Source organism: Neopsephotus bourkii, unplaced genomic scaffold (genome assembly GCF_033783945.1).
Source record: "Neopsephotus bourkii isolate Nb327-2 ecotype Australia unplaced genomic scaffold, CSIRO-AGI_Nbou_v1 NB_1269, whole genome shotgun sequence".
In the NCBI taxonomy this organism is placed as follows: domain Eukaryota; kingdom Metazoa; phylum Chordata; class Aves; order Psittaciformes; family Psittacidae; genus Neopsephotus; species Neopsephotus bourkii.
Genome location: NW_026901754.1, coordinates 205,809 through 224,955, shown reverse-complemented (window position 1 = coordinate 224,955; position 19,147 = coordinate 205,809). Strand labels below are relative to the sequence as shown.

General features: G+C 52.3%; 1 protein-coding gene across 1 annotated transcript in view; it reads left to right on the top strand.

Moving 5' to 3' along the window:
• ERICH3 (glutamate rich 3) overlaps window positions 1–18,281 on the top strand; it is a gene marked incomplete at its 3' end in the record, with an annotated part of 36,531 nt that extends 18,250 nt beyond the window's left edge. The window contains exons 13-20 of the mRNA XM_061365037.1: window positions 592–1,092; window positions 4,693–4,839; window positions 7,263–9,233; window positions 13,122–13,165; window positions 13,646–13,670; window positions 13,857–13,907; window positions 15,487–15,615; window positions 17,353–18,281. Coding sequence (XP_061221021.1) covers window positions 592–1,092; window positions 4,693–4,839; window positions 7,263–9,233; window positions 13,122–13,165; window positions 13,646–13,670; window positions 13,857–13,907; window positions 15,487–15,615; window positions 17,353–18,281 — 3,797 coding nt within the window. The remainder of the gene's footprint in view (window positions 1–591; window positions 1,093–4,692; window positions 4,840–7,262; window positions 9,234–13,121; window positions 13,166–13,645; window positions 13,671–13,856; window positions 13,908–15,486; window positions 15,616–17,352) is intronic.
• Between the last annotated feature and the right edge of the window lie 866 nt (window positions 18,282–19,147).

The window sequence follows — 19,147 nt, the reverse complement described above, 5'->3', positions numbered from 1 at the left end:
TTTTATATTTCCTCTTTGTAATGAAATCTTTCTCCTGTTGTTTTCTGCCACAGCTCAGAAGAGATAGAGAGATGGGCTAAAAAAGATGGGGGCTTTTCCCAATGGAGCTGTACCAGTAAATCTATAAAAACTAAGGGCTCCTTGGTAATTCTGAGGACAAGAAGAGTTTTCTGTTTGGATGGAGGACCCTTGCTCTCTGGAAATAGTATGCATAGAAATATTTCAACCAACTTTCGTAGCAACTTCTAGTTCCATTTTGGGGACTCAAGAACCTATTCAAAAACTTGTCTGAGTCACATTTTAGGGGTGCTTTTGGAGTCTATTTCTGTGTGATTGATGGATCTAATCTGATTTGTTTTGGTTGTCAGAAAAAACATGTTAAATAGCTTTGACTTTAACCCTTTGATACATCTGAGCAGTGTTCTTCTATTACCCATAGTGAAGTTTTGTCACAATATCCTCAGATGGTGTGATTCAGAGGCTGATACCAGGTGACTGTCTGTCCCTTTGTGCACAGCAAAGGGAACTGTTGGCCAATGAAGGCAGATGTAGTGACAAAGGCTACACCAAAGTTCTGTTTGCTCTTTCTAGGTGGGAGGCCTGTGCACTCTTTCTCATCCGTCAGCACCCAGTACAGCAGTGAAGATGACTCTTGTGCTGAAACAACGAAAGATGATGTTGAGGGCAAAGAGGAGCATAACGATGAAAGGGCATCTGATAACACAGCACATGAACAGTTTGGAAATGAGAATGGGGAGAATAAAGTGCACAGAGTGGAGGAAAATCAGGAAACTTCTGTACTGGAAAAGGAAGGAATAGATGGAGCAGAAAAGGCAAAACCAGAAGATCTAACAGCAAGGGGAGACACTGGAATTTTTAATGAAAATACAACAGCAGAGCAGCATCAAAGTCTTGAAGTTAACAGGGAACTCGACCAGCCTGCATCAGTCCAAAGTGACGCAGAGGAAGATGAGGAGAACACCAGTACTGGGAGAGGTGATGGGCAGGAAGGTGTTCTAGTGCCTTTGGAAAGCAGTGTGACAGAAGTGGAGGACAGCAGTGATGAGGCTCCTTATAGTGATGAAGGACGGGGTGAGTACAGTCCCTGGCACAACTGTGAGTGACTAGTGCATGCAAGGGTTGCTGTGTCTGCTTTGTGCTCCTTCGTTGTGCAGCATGGGGAATGCCACTGCTGAACTGGTTTCAAGCTTCTGCAATGCTCTGTGCTGCTGTGAGCTAAATAACCACCCAGAATGTCACCTGGGTTTATTGGTTCTTTTCTAGTGTTGCCAATGTAAGGCTTTGGCTGTTTTACTCGAGTCATTTGGTTTCACATAGCATGCAATCACTATGAAATCCAAACATGATTTCTTGTCTGTAGGACAATCTGTGTGCCAACTGGAGGACAGTTTATACTGTCAAAATGCTAGTTCAAAAATAACACTAAAAATTACCCTGGGAATCTTGGTGCAGCAGATGAAGGCCAGACTATGTCAGTTGATCCGTGGTTGTGCTGCTTCACTCTGGCACGGGCTTGTTGGCAAGGAGTAAATCTATCAGTTGTGACACCTCGTTTCTACTGTTGCCAAAATGGGCATTGAGGAGTTTCAACCTTACCTTCCAGGGTAACGTCATGGGCAGTTAATAAGAAGTTAGCCACATGAGCAAGGTTTGCATTATCATATCTGGGGAATAAGGAAAAATGTGATCCTTGCTTTGCAATGCCATTCAGGTCATGGGGAAATGTCTTGGATACTGTTAAATCAGGCAGAACAGCATCTGTGCTGGTGCTGACACAAGGGACAGCCACAGGCCGTGGTAGATGGAATTTCCAGTTCTCTTTCTGTGTGCTGGGTTTCCAGTGGAATGTAGAATGCTTTTCCTTTATGTCACAGCAGGTTTTGGCTCTGTTTCTATGGCTTTCTGTTTACAGCAGTGCATCCAAGGTAGCTGTGCGTGGAATAAACTGTTCGACTGCTGGTGCCTAATGCTTGGCAAGTCCGTTGCTGCTGGGTTACTTTGTCTTGTGCATTGCTATTGCTTTGCTATGCAATCAGAATTGAGACAGTGACAGTAACACACTAGTCACTGAAGAGTGCTGAAGTCTTCAAAGGTTTGCCTCTGGAACCCTTCTCTTCCCTTGTGGGAAAGAAACTTCAATCTCAGCACCTTTGCCGCTAGGCTCAGATGAGTTGGGTGAGGACTGCTGAAGGAGAAGGAACTTTAAAAACCTGGCGACAGAGATTATGCTGTAGTAGAAAACCAAGGAAAGACCCATTGGATGTGCCAGGCTGGTAATCTGGCACTGAGTTAGCCAAGAGAATAGTGTTGTTCTTTGGTAGCATGAATTCCTGTGTGCTCACATCAAGCATGCATGGTTCCATGTCTCTAGGTTTAAGCAGAGATCCCCTATCATATACAGATAGACTGAATGTAACAGAATTCACTTCTTGGTCAAGCCCTACATCATCTCTGCTGCCAGGAGACTACCTGAGACTCAGGGACAGTGCAGATCAAGAGAGGACAAGAAAAATCATTGACTCATGACAGCTGCAGACAGGAACATCTTCCTAAGTTGCAGACAGATTTTTCCCTGTCTACATGAAGGTTGTCTAGGTAAATTTTATAGTAAATAAAGAGTTGCCAAGAAACTGTGTAGAGAGCAGTGAAAGGAAAAGATAACACACTTTTTGAGGGATAATGAGCCTGCTAAAGAAATACTGTGGGGTAACAAAGGCAATATGGGAATCCTGGCTTATCCCAGGCACTTTGCACAGTGGCTGCCATGATAAAGATTTGAATTCAAAATGTAGGGAGATCTAATGAGGGTGCTGAGGAGCTGCCTGTACAGGACGTGCTGCCTGTACCCTGCGGCAGGCAGCCAAGGGGTGTCCTGCAGCAGAAAGCTTCTTGTCTGCTCTGAACGACCGGAGCAGGATGTGCATAGCTGCAGAGACGGCGTCAGGATCCCAGGAGGAACCCTATGAACCTCCCTGCTCAGCTTCCATGGCTCCTTACTGCTTCACTGAAGGGTGAGAGCAGGGAGTGAAGCTGCTGCTGCCCTTTGGGAGCTGCGGCCCAGGCAAACGGGAGCTTGTGCTGCCTTGTGGACCCCAGGCTGAAGTGGTCATTTGGAAATGTGCTCACAGGTCTGTTCAGAAGGGTGGTGCATGCAGGGTGCCGATGGGGTAGGACCAACGGGTGTAAGCATGAAGTGGGAGGAACCACAGGAGGAGGAAGAAGAGAAAATAAACACAAAAGTGAAAAAAAGGAAAAAAAATACCATAGGGAAGGGTGGGTGGAAAACCAGAATCAGCAGGGGAGGAAGAAACAGCCCCACAGGAAGAAGCTGAGAGATGGGGAAAAGGTGAGAGCACAGCGTGTGCATGGGAAGAGGGAGGCAGGGATGCGGGAAGAGAAGAGTGCTGGTTCTGGGAAGATCGTTGGTAAAGATACTGAAAAGTGTCTGTGTTCTCACTGAGCCTGGAGAAGAACTTGTCTTCTAGAAACATCTAGAAACCAGAACACGGAAGAAGTGTCCCTGCAGCTCTTCTGCTGCATAGATGAAGCTGGCAAGTGTATGCCATGTCACCTGCAGTAGTAAGATCTGAAATGTTGTGATTGTCTCCTCTAAGAGCAGAAGGCTGGGCTTGACCAAAGTCTCAAGTGTAAGCAGTTTGCTGAGTTTCTCCCTTTTGGACACCAACTTGGTTGTTCCGTATCTGGAACGTATGAGCACCAGCACCATCCTGGCAGCAACAGGGATTACGCAGGTCCCACACTGACAGCCACAACATGAGCCGAGGCAGGAGCTGTTGCAGAGATGCACCTGAAGGGCTTCATTTCCCCATGGGCACAGCCGGCAGTAAAACCAGAAGCAAGGTTTGGTTTTATGCTGCCAGTCAATGTCAGTAGCAACCTTGGAAGTGATCTGTGTGAGAGGCTCAGCCGGTAACTGCAACAGGAAAGACACAGAAAGCTGGTAGAACTTGGAGGGAGAAGCCTGGCTGCTGGAGGGGAGAGCTCCTGGGAGAGGTCTGGGAGGGACTGGACTGTGTATGTAGCTGGAACACTGCTCCTAGAGAACTTGTTCAGTTTTTCTAGCTTGAAAGCCACTTGCATAATCCTCCATCAAGGCATAAGCAAGAGCGGGAGTGATGCAGTCTTAACAATAACGTTGAACATGTGACTTGGCTGGGAAGGCTCATTGCATGTACAGAGCACAATAATTCCCACTTAGCTGTAGCTAAGCACAAGTCTTTGGTCACTTGTGTTTGTTTGAGGGATTGGGGAATCCTCAGAACTGCAGTTGGGAGCTTAATATAGCATTTAAAAACCATGTTCATAAACCAGGAATGATTTTATGTCTATAAACCAATGCTGTTGCTTGAGTGTTGACTCCCCTCAGAGCAAAGCAACCTCATTGTCTGTGAAACGTGCAAGATTGCTGCTCTGTGCTTCAGTGGAGCTCCTGCGTGACTCTTCCCTTGCATCCTGAGTGATTGCCTGCTTTTGGGTTTACTCTTTTATTTAACTGTAATTACCCTCCTGCCCGTGAGGGCTTGCACGGCTCCAGTCGGGCCTGCCCCAGCATTGCAGCTCTGGGGTCAGGCTAAGATTGCTGAGTGACTTCCATGCTCCTCTTGCTTTTTAACACTTTCTCTTGCTTGCTCTCTTGTAACCCTGTGCCAGTTTTTGACGGTTGCAAACCAGCCCAGGAGGAGATGGCAAAGGCAGTTGCAAATGATCACCATGTGAATTCTGAACCTGAACCTGGTGATTCCCATGTGGATGAGGAAGAAGAGCACACAACAAGTGCAGAGCTTGGTGCCAGTGAAGGTGAGATCAGCTGTCCACTGGGGACGTGAATTAAATCTTATTCATCTGAAGTCTCTTTATAGAAGTGTTTGCCTTTTCTAGGCTCCAGACCCTCCTTGTGCTCTTTCCTTACTTGTGTAAAATGGGGTGATGCCTAGCTGCCTTCTGTAACCATGTATCATTAATGCTTTTTTGGCAGTTATAATGGTCCTAGGTAAAGAATCCAGGCCATGGGAAAACTGGCTGCCAGTCAAGGGAACAGCTGTGGGAAGCAGGAATCTAGTGAGCTTCCCTTTGCTTCCAGCTGGCACAGGGCTGCCTTGGGAAAGGGAAGGACAGGAGTGACAGACGTGGTCCACAGGCTGTTCCCTATGTGTCTCCCAGGCCATCTCCCTCTTAGCAGCTGGCATGATTGTCAGGGAGGAAACTTCAGCTTGATCCTGATTCCCACTGAGAACTTTTCTTGTCCAGCCACCCTGGCAGCTTACTGATGCAGACAGCAGAGCCTTGCATGTTGTACATTAAAGCCACCCTGCTGCAGTGAGCCACAGGGACAGGACATGGTAAGATTCAACTCCACAGCAGCAATGAGGCTGAAAAGAGCAGAAAACCAGAGGTTAAAACTTACTTCAGTCTGCTCTGGCTGTTGCTCTTCCATTCCGTTCCTCCTTCCTCTAAGAGGCAGAACAGGTCTTCTGTATTGTTTTAAAGTGCTGGTTGTACACTGTCTTCATAGAATCATAGAATAGTTAGGGTCGGAAAGGACCTTAAGATCATCCAGTTCCAGCCCCCCTGCCATGGGCAGAGACACCTCCCTCTAAACCATGTCACCCAAGGCTCTGTCCAACCTGGCCTTGAACACTGCCAGGGATGGAGCATTCACAACCTCCCTGGGTAAAGAATTTTCTCCTTATATCCAATCTAAACTTCCCCTATTTAAGTTTAATCCGGTTACTCCTTGTCCTGTCACTACAGTCCCTAGTGAAAAGTCCATCCTCAGCATCCCTATATGCCTCCCTTCAGATACTGGAAGGCTGCTCTGAGGTCTCCACGCAGCCTTCTCTTCTCCAGGCTGAACAGCCCCAGCTTTCTCAGCTGATCTTCACACAGGAGGTGCTCCAGCCCCTGAGCATCCTCATGGCCTCCTCTGGACTTGTTCCAACAGTTCCATCTCCTTTTTATGTTGAGGACACCAGAACTGCGCACAGTGCTCCAGGTGAGGTCTCACGAGAGCAGAATAAAGAGGCAGGATCACCTCCTTGGACCTGCTGGTCACACTCCTTTTGATGCAGCCCAGGATACGGTTGGTTTCTGGGCTGCCAGCGCACACTGAAGCCAGCTCATGTTCATTTTCTCATCGACCAGCACCCCCAAGTCCTTCTCCTTGGGCTGCTCTGAATCTCTTCTCTGCCCAGCCTATAGCTGTGCCTGGGATTGCTCTGACCCAGGTTCTCTGACCCAGGTCTTCTACTTTGGGTCCAGCGTGTTCCAAGTGTTTTTCGGGCCAACTGGGAGCCTTTTAATCTTCTCGCTCTATGTAGTCCAAGAACACACAGGCTTTTAGGGCTTGTTGTCTTTCATCCACGAGGTGTATGCAGGAGGCTGGAGGTTCCTTCTCATTTCAGGTCTGTCAGTAATAGTTGTCCTCTCAGTAATTCTTTCTCTGATGAGATTGCTTCAGCTGGCAGCAAACAACTGTCTATAACATTTAATTTACAAGCCCAGTGATCTTTGTATGTTGGTCTCCATGAGGATCTATGTTTCTGATGTACAGACCAGGGCAGAGAACATGTTGTCCCTGGACTTTGCCCAGTTTGAGAGAGGGTGGCTTGGAAAAGACATTGCTCCTTCCTCCTTGCAATGGCACAAAACTTCTCAGCTCCTAAAGAATAGGAACCTCCCAGGTTTGTATGGAACACGGGTGCAGCAGTGCAGGGTGCTGGCGTGATGGCCAGGGATGCACCCTGGAGCACTGGATTCCCAGGGGGTGGGAATCGATCCTGTGCTATTCCCCTGGTGAAATTACAGCACCCACGGCCAGTTTCCCATTCTGCAGGAGCAGCTGAGGATTCTTGCTGTGTGTGCCTATTTCACATGAGCAGTTTACACCTATTTCTGTATGTTTGAATGTAGCTCACACACCTGAGGTCCCAGAGAGGCGGGTCAGGGAGGAGGGCGCACAGGCAGGCCCACCAGAGCTGGAGGCTGGTCATGCATTGATGTCTTTGCTTCAGTGAGGTGTGCCAGGCGCCAGAAGAGCAGCACTGGGAGCACAGCCAGAGCATGGTGGGTGATGAGAAACAGCGCAGCAAGTTTTGTTCTCGTCACCACACCGATGTCACTTCATTGCTCGGGACAGATCACATCTTTAATGATAACCCTGTAAACAGCCTTCACACTAACACAGTTCTCAGTAAAACTAATGTCTGATTGTTCCCTAATAGCACCAGATGCAGCCTCTTTGGCTGAAGGAGCAAGAACACTTGACGAGCAGAAGGCAGCAAAACAAGTGGTACAAGACGGGCAGATGGAAGGGGAGAAACAAGCACTTGAGGAGGAAGAGTCTGTGGCTGAGGGAGGAGATGCTCAATCCGAAGATGCAGAAGAAGTGGCACGGGTGGGAGATCTGCTGCCCAAGGAGGACACCGTGGCTGTGCTGCTGATGGAGAGTCTGCTCGCGGTGCGGGAATCTGCACCTGAGGAGAGCACCCGAGCAGAAGGAGATCCCAAAGGACAGGAGACATGGAAGGGAGCGGAGACTGGTGCAGAGGTGGCACCTGGGGAACAGGAGGGTGTGATGGAGGGGATGGGGAGCATGGCAGCATGGGGAGGGCAGGAAACTGAGGCCATGCAGAGGGGAGGTTCTGCAGGTCATAGTGTTGAGGTTGTTGAGATGGTGTATGAGCCAGTGGAGGTGGGAGGTTCTGCAGGTGAGGGTGTTGTGATTGAGATGGTGTCTGAGGGCGTTCAGGAGGGAGGATCTGCAGGTCAGGGTGTTGTGATTGAGATGGTGTCTGAGGGCGTTCAGGAGGGAGGATCTGCAGGTCAGGGTGTTGTGACTGAGATGGTGTCTGAGGGCGTTCAGGAGGGAGGATCTGCAGGTCATGGTATTGTGATTGAGATGGTGTCTGAGGGTGTTCAGGAAGGAGGATCTGCAGGTCATGGTACTGTGATTGAGATGGTGTCTGAGGACTTGCTGGAGGGAGGATCTGCAGGTCATGGTGTTGTTGTGAGTGAGGTGGTGAATGGGGTCATGCAGGAGGGAGGTTCTGCAGGACAGGGTGTTGTGATTGAGATGGTGTCTGAGGACTTGCAGGAGGAAGGTTCTGCTGGTCAGGGTGTTGTGATTGAGATGGTGTCTGAGGACTTGCAGGAGGGAGATTCTGCTGGTCAGGGTGTTGTGATTGAGATGGTGTCTGAAGACTTGCAGGAGGGAGATTCTGCTGGTCAGGGTGTTGTGACTGAGATGGTGTCTGAGGGTGTTCAGGAAGGAGGATCTGCAGGTCATGGTATTGTGATTGAGATGGTGTCTGAGGACTTGCTGGAGGGAGGATCTGCAGGTCAGGGTGTTGTTTTGAATGAGGTGGTGAATGGGGTCATGCAGGAGGGAGTTTCTGCAGGTGAGGGTGTTGTGATTGAGATGGTGTCTGAAGACTTGCAGGAGGGAGGATCTGCAGGTCACGGTGTTGTGAGTGAGGTGGTGAATGAGGTCACGCAGGAGGGAGGTTCTGCTGGTCAGGGTGTTGTGATTGAGATGGTGTCTGAGGACTTGCAGGAGGAAGGTTCTGCTGGTCAGGGTGTTGTGCTTGAGATGGTGTCTGAGGACTTGCAGGAGGAAGGTTCTGCTGGTCAGGGTGTTGTCCTTGAGATGGTGTCTGAGGACTTGCAGGAGGGAGGTTCTTCTGGTCAGGGTGTTGTGCTTGAGATGGTGTCTGAGGACTTGCAGAAGGGAGGTTCTGCAGGTCAGGGTGTTGTGATTGAGATGGTGTCTGAGGGTGTTCAGGAAGGAGGATCTGCAGGTCATGGTATTGTGATTGAGATGGTGTCTGAGGACTTGCTGGAGGGAGGATCTGCAGGTCAGGGTGTTGTTTTGAATGAGGTGGTGAATGGGGTCATGCAGGAGGGACTTTCTGCAGGTGAGGGTGTTGTGATTGAGATGGTGTCTGAGGACTTGCAGGAGGGAGGATCTGCAGGTCACGGTGTTGTGAGTGAGGTGGTGAATGAGGTCACCCAGGAGGGAGGTTCTGCTGGTCAGGGTGTTGTGATTGAGATGGTGTCTGAGGACTTGCAAGAGGGAGGTTCTGCAGGTCAGGGTGCTGTGAATGAGATGGTGTCTGAGGACTTGCTGGAGGGAGGATCTTCAGGTCACGGTGTTGTTGTGAGTGAGGTGGTGAATGGGGTCATGCAGGAGGAAGGTTCTGCAGGAGAGGGTGTTGTGATTGAGGTGTTGTCTGAAACTGTGCAAGGGGAAGGTTCTGCAAGTCAGGGTGTTGTGAGTGAAGTGGTGAATGAGGTAACACAGGAGGAAGATTCTGCTGGTCAGGGTGTTGTGATCGAGATGGTGTCTGAAGACTTGCAGGAGGGAGATTCTGCAGGTCAGGGTGTTGTGATTGAGATGGTGTCTGAGGGTGTTCAGGAGGGAGGATCTGCAGGTCAGGGTGTTGTGAGTGAGGTGGTGTCTGAGACTGCTCCAGGCAAAGGTTCTGCAAGTCAGAGTGTTGTTGTGCATGATGTGGTGAATGAGGTCAAGCAGGAGGCAGGTTCTGCTGGTCAGGGTGTTGTGATTGAGATGGTGTCTGAGGCTGTTCAGGAGGGAGGATCTGCTGGTCAGAGTGTTGTTGTGAGTGAAGTGGTGAATGAGGTCACACAGGAGGCAAGTTCTGCTGGTCAGGGTGTCATGATTGAGATGGTGTCTGAGCACTTGCAGGAGGGAGGTTCTGCAGGTCAGGGTGATGTTGTGATTGAGATGGTGTCTGAGGGTGTTCAGGAGGGAGGATCTGCAGGTCAGGGTGTTGTGAGTGAGGTGGTGTCTGAGACTGCTCCAGGCAAAGGTTCTGCAAGTCAGAGTGTTGTTGTGCATGATGTGGTGAATGAGGTCAAGCAGGAGGCAGGTTCTGCTGGTCAGGGTGTTGTGATTGAGATGGTGTCTGAGGCTGTTCAGGAGGGAGGATCTGCTGGTCAGAGTGTTGTTGTGAGTGAGGTGGTGAATGAGGTCACGCAGGAGGCAGGTTCTGCAGGTCAGGGTGTTGTGTTTGAGGTGGTGTCTGAGGCTGTTCAGGAGGGAGGTTCTGCAGGTCAAGGTGATGTTGTGAGTGAGGTGGAGTCTGAGAGTTTTCAGGAGGGAGGTTCTGCAGGTCAGGGTGTTGTGAGTGAGATGGTGTCTGAGGATTTGCAGGAGGCAGGTTCTGCAGGTCAGGGTGATGTGAGTGAGGTGGAGTCTGAGAGCGTTCAGGAGAGAGACTTTGCAAGTCAGGGTGTTGTGAGTGAGACGGTGTCTGAAACTGTGCAAGGGGAAGGTTCTGCAGGTCAGGGTCTTGTTGTGAGTGAAGTAGAGTCTGAGAGTGTTCAGGAGGGAGGCTCTGCAGGTCAGGGTGGTGTTGTGAGTGAGATGGTGCCTGAGGACCTTCAGGAGGGAGGTTCTGCAGGTCAGGGTGTTGTGATTGAGATGGTGTCTGAGGGTGTTCAGGAGGGAGGTTCTGCAGGTGATGCTGTTGTGATAGAGATGGTGTCTGAGGGTGTTCAGGAGGGAGGATCTGCAGGTCAGGATATTGTGGAGGAGGGTGGGATGCTGTATGAGGCTGTACAGGAGGGAAGTTTTGCAGGTCAGGGTGTTGTGAGGGAAGGGGAGATGGTGTATGAGGCTGTGCAGGAGGGTGGTTTTGCAGGTCAAAGTGGTGTTGTGACTGAGATGGTGTCTGAAAGTGTGCAAGGGGAAGGTTCTGCAGGTCAGGGTGTTGTTGTGAGTGAGATGGTGTCTGAGGCTGTGTTGAAGGGGTGTTCTGCAGGAAAGGGTGTTATAGATGTGAATGAGATGGTGTCTGAAGCTGTGCAGGAAGGAGGTTCTGCAGGTCAGGGTGTTGTTATGAGTGCGATAGTGTGCGAGGACTTGCAGGAGGGAGGTTCTGTAGGTGAAGGTGTTGTTGAGAGTGAGATGGTGTCTGAGTCTGTGCAAGGGGGAGGTTCTGCAGGTCAGGATGTTGTAAGTGAGATTATGTCTGAGGCAATGCAATGGCAGGGTTCTGCAGCTCAGGGTGTTGTTGTGAGTGGTATGGTGTCTGAGGTCACACAGGAGGGACATTCTCCAGGTCAGGGTCTTGTTGTGAGTGAGATGGTGTCAGAGGCTCTGAAGGAGGGAGGTTCTACATGTCAGGGTGTTGTGGAGGTGGGTGAGATGGTGTTTGACGCCTCTGAGGAGGGAGGTTCTGCAGGTCAGGGAGTTGTGAGTGAGATGGTGTTTGAGGGTGTGCAAGGGAGAGGTTCTGCTGGTCAGGGTGTGAGTGAGATTGTTGGTGAGGACTTGCAGGAGGCAGGTTCTGCAGGTGAGGGTGTTGTAGATGTTAGTGAAGTGGTTTCTGAGGTCAGGAAGGAGGGATGTTCTACATGTCAGGGTGTTGTTGAGGTGGGTGAGATGGTGTTTGACACCTCTGAGGAGGGAGATTCTGCAGGTCAGGGAGTTGTGAGTGAGATGGTGTTTGAGGGTGTCCAAGGCAGAGGTTCTGCAGGTCAGGTTGTGAGTGACATTGTTGGTGAGGACTTGCAGGAGGGAGGTTCTGCAGGTGAGGGTTTTGTAGATGCTAGGGAAGTGGTTTCAGAGGTCAGGAAGGAGGGAGGTTCTGCAGGTGAGGGTGTTGTTATGAATCAGGTGGTGAATGAGGTCACGCAGGAGGCAGGTTCTGCAGGTGAGGGTGCTGTGGAACTGCTTGAGATGGTGTTTGAGGCCGTGCAGGAGGGAAGTTTTGCAGGCCATGGTGTTGTTATGAGTGAGATGGTGTCTGAGGCTGTGCAGGAGGGGTGTTCTGAAGGTCGAGGTGCTGTTGTGATTGAGATGATGTCCGAGGCTGTGCAGGAGGGATGTTCTGCAGGTGAGGGTGTTCTTTTGGGTGAGATGGTGTCTGAGGCTATACAGAAGGGAGGTTCTGCAGGTCAAGGTGCTGTTGTGAGTGAGATGGTGTCTGAGTCTGTGCAGGAGGGAGCTTCTGCAGGTCAGGGTATTGTTTGGGGTCAGATGGTGTCTGAGGCTACACAGGAGGCAGGTTCTGCAAGCCAGGGTGCTCTTGTGAGTGAGATGATCTCTGAGTCCATGCAGGAGGGAGATTCGGCAGGTCAAGGTGTTGTTGTGAGTGAGATGGTGTATGAGGACCTGCAGGAGGGAAGTTCGGCAGGTGAAGGTGGTGTTGTGAGTGAGGTGGTTTCTGAGGCTGTGCCGGAGGGAGGTTCTGCATGTCAGGGTGCTGTTGTTAGTGAGATGGTATCTGTGGCTGTGCAAGGGAGAGATTCTTCAGATCAGGTTCGTCTGAGTGAGATGTTGTCTGAGGCTGTGCAGGAGGAAGTTTCTGCAGGTCAGGGTGTTGTGAGTGAGACAGTATCTAAGCCTGTGCAGGAGGGAGGTTCTGCAGGGCAGGGTGTTGTTGAGAGTGAGATGGTGTCTGAGGCTGTGCAGGAGGGAGGTTCTGCAAGTCAGGGTGTTGTGAGTGAGATGATGTCTGAGGCTGTGCAGGAGGGAGGTTCTGCAAGTCAGGGTGTTGTGAGTGAGATGATGTCTGAGGCTGTGCAGGAGGGAGGTTCTGCAGGTCAGGGTGTTGTGAGTGAGATGATGTCTGAGGCTGTGCAGGAGGGAGGTTCTGCAGGTGAAGGTGTTGTTGTGAGTGGGGTGGTGTCTCAGGCTGCTCAGGAGCGAGGTTCTGCAGGTGAAGGTGTTGTGAGTGAGATGGTGTTTGAGGCCTTACAGGAGGTAGGTTCTGCTTATCAGGGTGTTGTGATTGAGATGGTATATAAGGCCGTGCAGGATGGAGGTTCTGCAGGACAGGGTGTTGTGAGTGAGATGTTTTCTAAGCCTTTGCAGGAGGGAGGTTCTGCAGGTCAGGATGCTGTTGTGAGTGAGATGGTGTCTGAGGACATGCAGGAGGGAGGTTCTGCAGGTCAGGGTGTTGTTGTGAGTGAGATTGTGTCTGGTGCTGTGCAGGAGGGAGGTTCTGCTGGTCAGGGTGTTGTGAGTGAGATGGTGTATGAGTCCATGCAGGAGGGTGGTTCTCCAAGTCAGGATGTTGTGAGTGATGTGGTGTCTGAGGCCTTGCAGAAGGGAGTTTCTACAGGTCAGGCTGTTGCTGTGAGTGAGATGGTGTCTGAGGTCACGAAGGTGGCAGGTTCTGCAGGTCAGGTTGTTCTTGTGAGTGGGATGGTGTCTCAGGCTGTGCCGGGGAGAGGTTCCGCAGGTCAGGGTGTTGTGAAGGAGGGTGAGATAGTGTCTGAGGTCACACAGGAGAGAGGTTCTGCTGCTGAGGGTGTTGTTGTGAATGAGATGATGTGTGAGGCTGTGCAGGAAGGGTGTTCTGCAGGTCAAGGTGCTGTTGTGAGTGAGACGGTGTCTGAGGTCAAGCAGGAGGGAGTTTCTGCCTGTCAGGGTGTTGTTGTGAGTGCGATGGTGTCTGGTGCTGTGCAGGAGGGCGGTTGTACAAGTCAGGGTGTTGTTGGGATGGAAGAGATTGTGTCTGAGGTAACGAAGGAGGTAGGTTCTGCAGGTCAGGGTGTTGTGAGTGAGATGGTGTCTGAGGCCTTGCAGGATGGAAGGTCTGCAGGTCAGGGTGTTGTGAGTGAGATGTTGTCTGAGGTCATGCAGGAGGCACATTCTCCAGGTCAGGGTGTTCTTGTGAGTGAGATGATCTCTGAGTCTATGCAGGAGGGAGGATCTGCAGCTGTGGCCATTGTAGGAGTGAGTGAGATGGTGCCTGAGGCCATGCAGGAAGGAGGTTCTGCAGGTCAGGCCGTTGTAGAAGTGAGTGAGATGGTGTCTGAGGCTGTTCAGAAGGGAGGTTCTGCAGGTCAGGGTGTTGTTGTGAGTGAGATGGTGTCTGAGGCTGTGCAGGAGGGAGGTTCTGTACGTCAGGCGGTTGTAGATGTCAGTGAGATGATGTCTGAGGCTCTGATGGAAAGAGGTTCTACAGATGAAGCTGTTCTGTGTAAGGTGGTGACTGATGTCACGCAGGAGAGTGGTTCTACATGTCAGGGTGTTGTTTTGAGTGAGATGGTGTGTGAGGTCATGGTGGAGGGAGGTACTGCAGGTCAGGGTGTTGTGAGTGAGGCGGTGTCAGAGGCCACACAGGAGGGAGTCTCTGTATGTCCGGAAGCTGTTGTGCATGAAATGGTGTCTGAAGCCATGCAGGAGGGAGGTTCTGCAGGTCAGGATGTTGTTGTGAGTGAGATTGTGTCTGGTGCTGTGCAGGAGGCCGGTTCTACAGGTCAGGGTGTTGTTGTGAGTGAGATGATGTCTGAGGCCTTGCAGGACGGAGGTTCTATAGGTCAGGGTATTGTAGATGTGAGTGAGATGGTGTCCAAGGCTGTGCAGGAGGGAGTTTCTACAACTCAGGGTGTTGTGGAGGTGCTTGAGATGGTGTCTGAAGCCACAGAGAAGGAAGGTGCTGCAGGTCAGGGTGTTGTTGTGGGTGAGATGTTTTCTGAGGCTGTGAAAGGGAGAGATTCTTCAGGTCAGGTTGTTGTTGTGCATGAAATGGTGTTTGAGGCAGTGCAGAAGGGGGGTTCTGCAGGTCAGGGTGTTGTGGAAGTGGTTGAGATTGTGTCTGAGGAGGTGCAGGAGGGAGGTTCTGCAGGTCAAGTTGGTGTGAGTGAGACAGTGTCTGAGGACTTGCAGGAGGGAGTTTCTGCAGGTCAGGGTGTTGTTGAGAGTGAGGTGGTGTCTGAGGCTGTGCAGGGGAGAGCTTCTGCTGGTCAGGGTGTTGTTGTGAGTGAGATGGTGTCTGATGACTTGCAGGATGGAGGCTCTGCAGGGCAGGCTGTTACTGTGTGTGAGATGGCATCTGAGGCCATGCAGGAGGGAGGTTCTGAATGTCAGGGTGTTGCAGAAGTGGTTGAGATGGTGTCTGATGCTCTGCTGGAAAGAGGTTATATGGGTCAAGGTGTTGTTCTGAGCGCGGTGGTGTCTGAAGTCACACGGGAGAGTGGTTCTGCGTGTCAGGGTGTTGTTTTGAGTGAGATGGTGTGTGAGGTCACGCAGGAGGGAGGTTCTGCAGGTCAGGGTGTTTTTGTGAGTGAGATGGTATCTGAGGCTGTGCAGGTGGGGGTTTGGGTGGGTGTTGTGGTGGTGTGTTGGGTGTGGGGGGGGTTTGGGTGGTGTTGTGGTGGTGTGTTGGGTGTGGGGGGGATGTTCTGCAGCTCAGCTTGTTGTTAAAGAGATGGTGTCTGAAGCGGTACAGGAGGGAGGTTCTGCATGTGAAGGTGTTATGACTGAGGTGGTGTCTGAGGCTGTGCAAGATGGACGTTCTGCAGGTCAAGGTGTTGTGAGTGAGATGGTCTCAAAGGCTGTGCAGGTGGGAGGTTCTGCAGGTCAAGGTGTTGTTGTGAGTGAGATGGTGTCTGAGGCTGTGCAGGGGAGAAGTTCTGGAGGTCAAGGTGTTGTTGTGAGTGAGATGGTGAATGAGGTCACGCAGGAGGGAGGTTCTACAGGTGAAGGTGTTGTTGTGAGTGAGATTGTGTCTGAGGCTCTACAGGAGGGAGGTTCTGCAGGTGAAGGTGTTGTTGTGAGTGAGATTGTGTCTGAGACTGTGCAGGAGGGAGGTTCTGCAGGTCAGGGTGTTGTTGTGAGTGAGATGATGTCTGAGGACTTGCAGGAGGGAGGTTCTGCAGGTGAAGATGTTGTGAGTGAGGTGGTGTCTGAGGCTGTGCAGGATGGAGGTAATGCCTGTCAGGGTGTTATTGTGAGTGAGACGGTGTCTGAGGCTGTGCAAGGGAGAGGTTCTGCAGGTCAGTGTGTTTTGGAGGTAGTTGATGTGGTGTCTCAGGTTGTGGAGGAGGGAGATTCTCCAGGTCAGGGTGTCATGGAGGTGTCTGAGATGGTGTCTGAGGCTGTACAAGAGGGAGGTTCTGCAACTGAAGATGTTGTTGTGCATGATACAGTTTCTGAATCCGTGAAAGGGTGGGGTTCTGCAGGTCAGGATGTTGTTGTGAGTGAAATGGTGTCTGAGACCATGCAAGGACTGGGTTCTGCAGGTCAGGGTGTTGTTGTGAGTGAGATGGTGTCTGAGGTTGTGCAGGAGGGGGGTTCTGCAGGTCAGGATGTTGTTGTGAGTGAAATGGTGTCTGAGACCATGCAAGGAGTGGGTTCTGCAGGTCAGGGTGTTGTTGTGAGTGAAATGGTGTCTGAGACCATGCAAGGAGTGGGTTCTGCAGGTCAGGGTGTTGTTGTGAGTGAGATGGTGTCTGAAACCATGCAAGGAGTGGGTTCTGCAGGTCAGGGTGTTGTTGTGAGTGAGATGGTGTCTGAAACCATGCAAGGAGTGGGTTCTGCAGGTCAGGGTGTTGTTGTGAGTGAGATGGTGTCTAATGCTATGCAGGAGGGGAGTTCTGCAGGTCAGGGTGTTGTTGTGAGTGAGATGGTGTCTGAGACCATGCAAGGAAGGGGTTCTGCAGGTCAGGATGTTGTTGTGAGTGAGAGGGTGTCTGAGACCATGGAAGAAGGGGGTTCTGCAGGTCAAGGTGTTGTTGTGAGTGAGATGGTGTCTGAGACCATGCAAGGAGTGGGTTCTGCAGGTCAGGGTGTTGTTGTGAGTGAGATGGTGTCTGAGACCATGCAAGGAGTGGGTTCTGCAGGTCAAGGTGGTGTTGTGAGTGAGATGGTATCTGAGGCTATGCAGGAGGGGAGTTCTGCAGGTCAAGGTGTTGTTGTGAGTGAGATGGTGTCTGAGGTTGTGCAGGAGGGGCATTCTGCAGGTGAAGGTGTTGTGAGTGAGATGGTGTCTAATGCTATGCAGGAGGGGAGTTCTGCAGGTGAAGGTGTTCTTCTGAGTGAGATGGTGTCTGAGTCCATGCAAGGAAGGGGTTCTGCAGGTCAGGATGTTGTTGTGAGTGAGATGGTGTCTAATGCTATGCATGAGGGGAGTTCTGCAGGTCAAGGTGTTGTTGTGAGTGAGATAGTGTCTAATGCTATGCAGGAGGAGGGTTCTGCAGGTCAAGGTGTTGTGAGTGAGATGGTTTCTGAGACCATGGAAGAAGGGGGTTCTGCAGGTGAAGGTGTTGTGAGTGAGATGGTGTCTGAGGCTGTGCAGGAGGGAGTTTCTGCATGTCCGGGTGTTGTGGAAGTGGTTGAGATGGTGTCTGAAGGCACTCAGCAGGGAGGTTCTTCTACAGGTGAGGGTGTTGTTTTGAGTGAGATGGTGTTTGAAGGTGTGCAGGAGGGAGGTTCTGCAGGTCAGGGTGTTATTTTGAGTGCGATGGTGTCTGAGGTCACACAGGAGGGAGGTTCTGCAGGGCAGGGTCTTGTGAGTGAGATGTTTTCTGAGCCTGTGCAGGAAGCAGCTTCTGCAGGTCAGGTTGTTTTGGATGTGGGTAAGATGGTGTCTGAGGCCATGCGGGAGGGAGCATCTGCAGTTCAGGGTGTTGTGGTAGGAGCTGTGTGTGAGGCAGAGGAGGCTGTGGAGGAAGCTAGCTTGGGAGAAGCTGGGTTTGCTGGGGCAGCTGACCCTTATGGGGAAGAGTCTGTCAAGGAAACAACTTCTGGGTGGGTGGAGGCTGTGGAGAAGCCTGGGGCTCTCCCGGAGGCCTTGGGGAATCGGGATGTGTGCACAGGAGAGGCTGTGCCTGGAGGAGATGACTTTGTAAAGCCAAATGTGTTTTCCCAGCTGAAAGCGTCAGGGGAAGAGTTGGCGCAGAAGGGGAAAGCAGCAACACCTGAGGTTGGCGAGGCATTGGAGGTGGAGGGGAGTTCTTTCCTGAGAGTAGAAGACACAGTGGAGGAGTCTGTGGAGCCTGGCAAGGGTCCCCTGCTGCAAGAGGCACCTGCACTGGAGGCACTGGTGGGTGCTGGAGGGGATCCCTTAAGTGAAGGATCACTTAGGCTGGAGGAGACCTCAGCAGCAGAAGAGGAGGAGGGCTCAGCAGAAGCAGTCTTGTGTGGAAACCCATCTCCAGGCAGCAAGGCAAAGACGGAGGGAGCAGTGGAAGGGAAAGCGGATGGAGGGGTGGGGACGGTGTGTGTGCAGGGCGCCAGAGCAGAGCCAAGGGCTGGAGAAGACGGCACGGGGCGAGCAGCGGGTCCGGGGCAGCGGGCAGATGGGATGGGCGGACCCCCGGGGTGTGCTGAGGGGACAGGGAAGGCGCAGCCTGACGGCCACGGGGCACTGGAGGGGACAGCGCGGGCTGCCCCGGGGTGGGGGGGGAGCGCGGCGGGGGCAGCGGGGCAGGAGGGGGCCGCGGATGGGGCCGCCGAGGCGCTGAGCTCCCCGCGGCTGCAGCGGGGACATCCGGGCACGGGGGCAGCGGGCAGCGAGGACGGGGCAGAGCGGGCGGCGGGGGGAGCAGAGCCGGAGCAGAGCGGCCTCCATGGGGGAGCTGCAGAGGGAGCAGCAGCCCCTGTCCCGGCGAGTGCACAGAGCCCTGCGGGGGCCGGGGAGCAGGGGACGGACAGTCCCGTCGGAGGGAGCCCGGACACCCCAGGAGCTGCTGATGCGGGCGAGAGGAGCCGCAGTCCCTGTGAGGTGAATCCTGTGCGGGTCAGCCCCTGTCCCCCGCACTGTCCCCGCGCTGTCCCTGTCACAGGCAGAGGGTGCACCGCTTCATCCCGTTTGCTATAAGTGGAATGTCTGCAGCTGGTAGTTGGGGTGAGGGGTCATAGAGCCAGAGAATCATGGAGAGGTTGAGAGGTTTGTGTTGGAAGGGCCCTTAAAGCTCCTCCAGCTCCAACCCCTGCCATGGGCAAGGACCCCTTCCACTGGAGCAGCTTGCTCCAAGCCCCTGTGTCCAACCTGGCCTTGAGCACTGCCAGGGATGGGGCAGCCACAGCTTCTCTGGGCACCCTGTGCCAGCGCCTCAGCACCCTCACAGGGAAGAGCTTCTGCCTAAGAGCTCAGCTCAGTCTCCCCTCGGGCAGGTTCAAGCCATTCCCCTTGGCCTGTCCCTACAGGCCCTTGTCCAAAGCCCCTCTCCAGGTTTCCTGTAGCCCCTTTAGGCACTGGAACTGCTTTAAGGTCTCCCCAGTGCCTTTCTCAAGGCTGGACAAGCCCAGCTCTCTCAGCTGTCTCCACAGGATGATGAATCCTTTTGGGTGTCAGCTTCTGCATTCTTCCTTGCTCACAAAATCTCATAGCAAACATTTGCTCTGGCA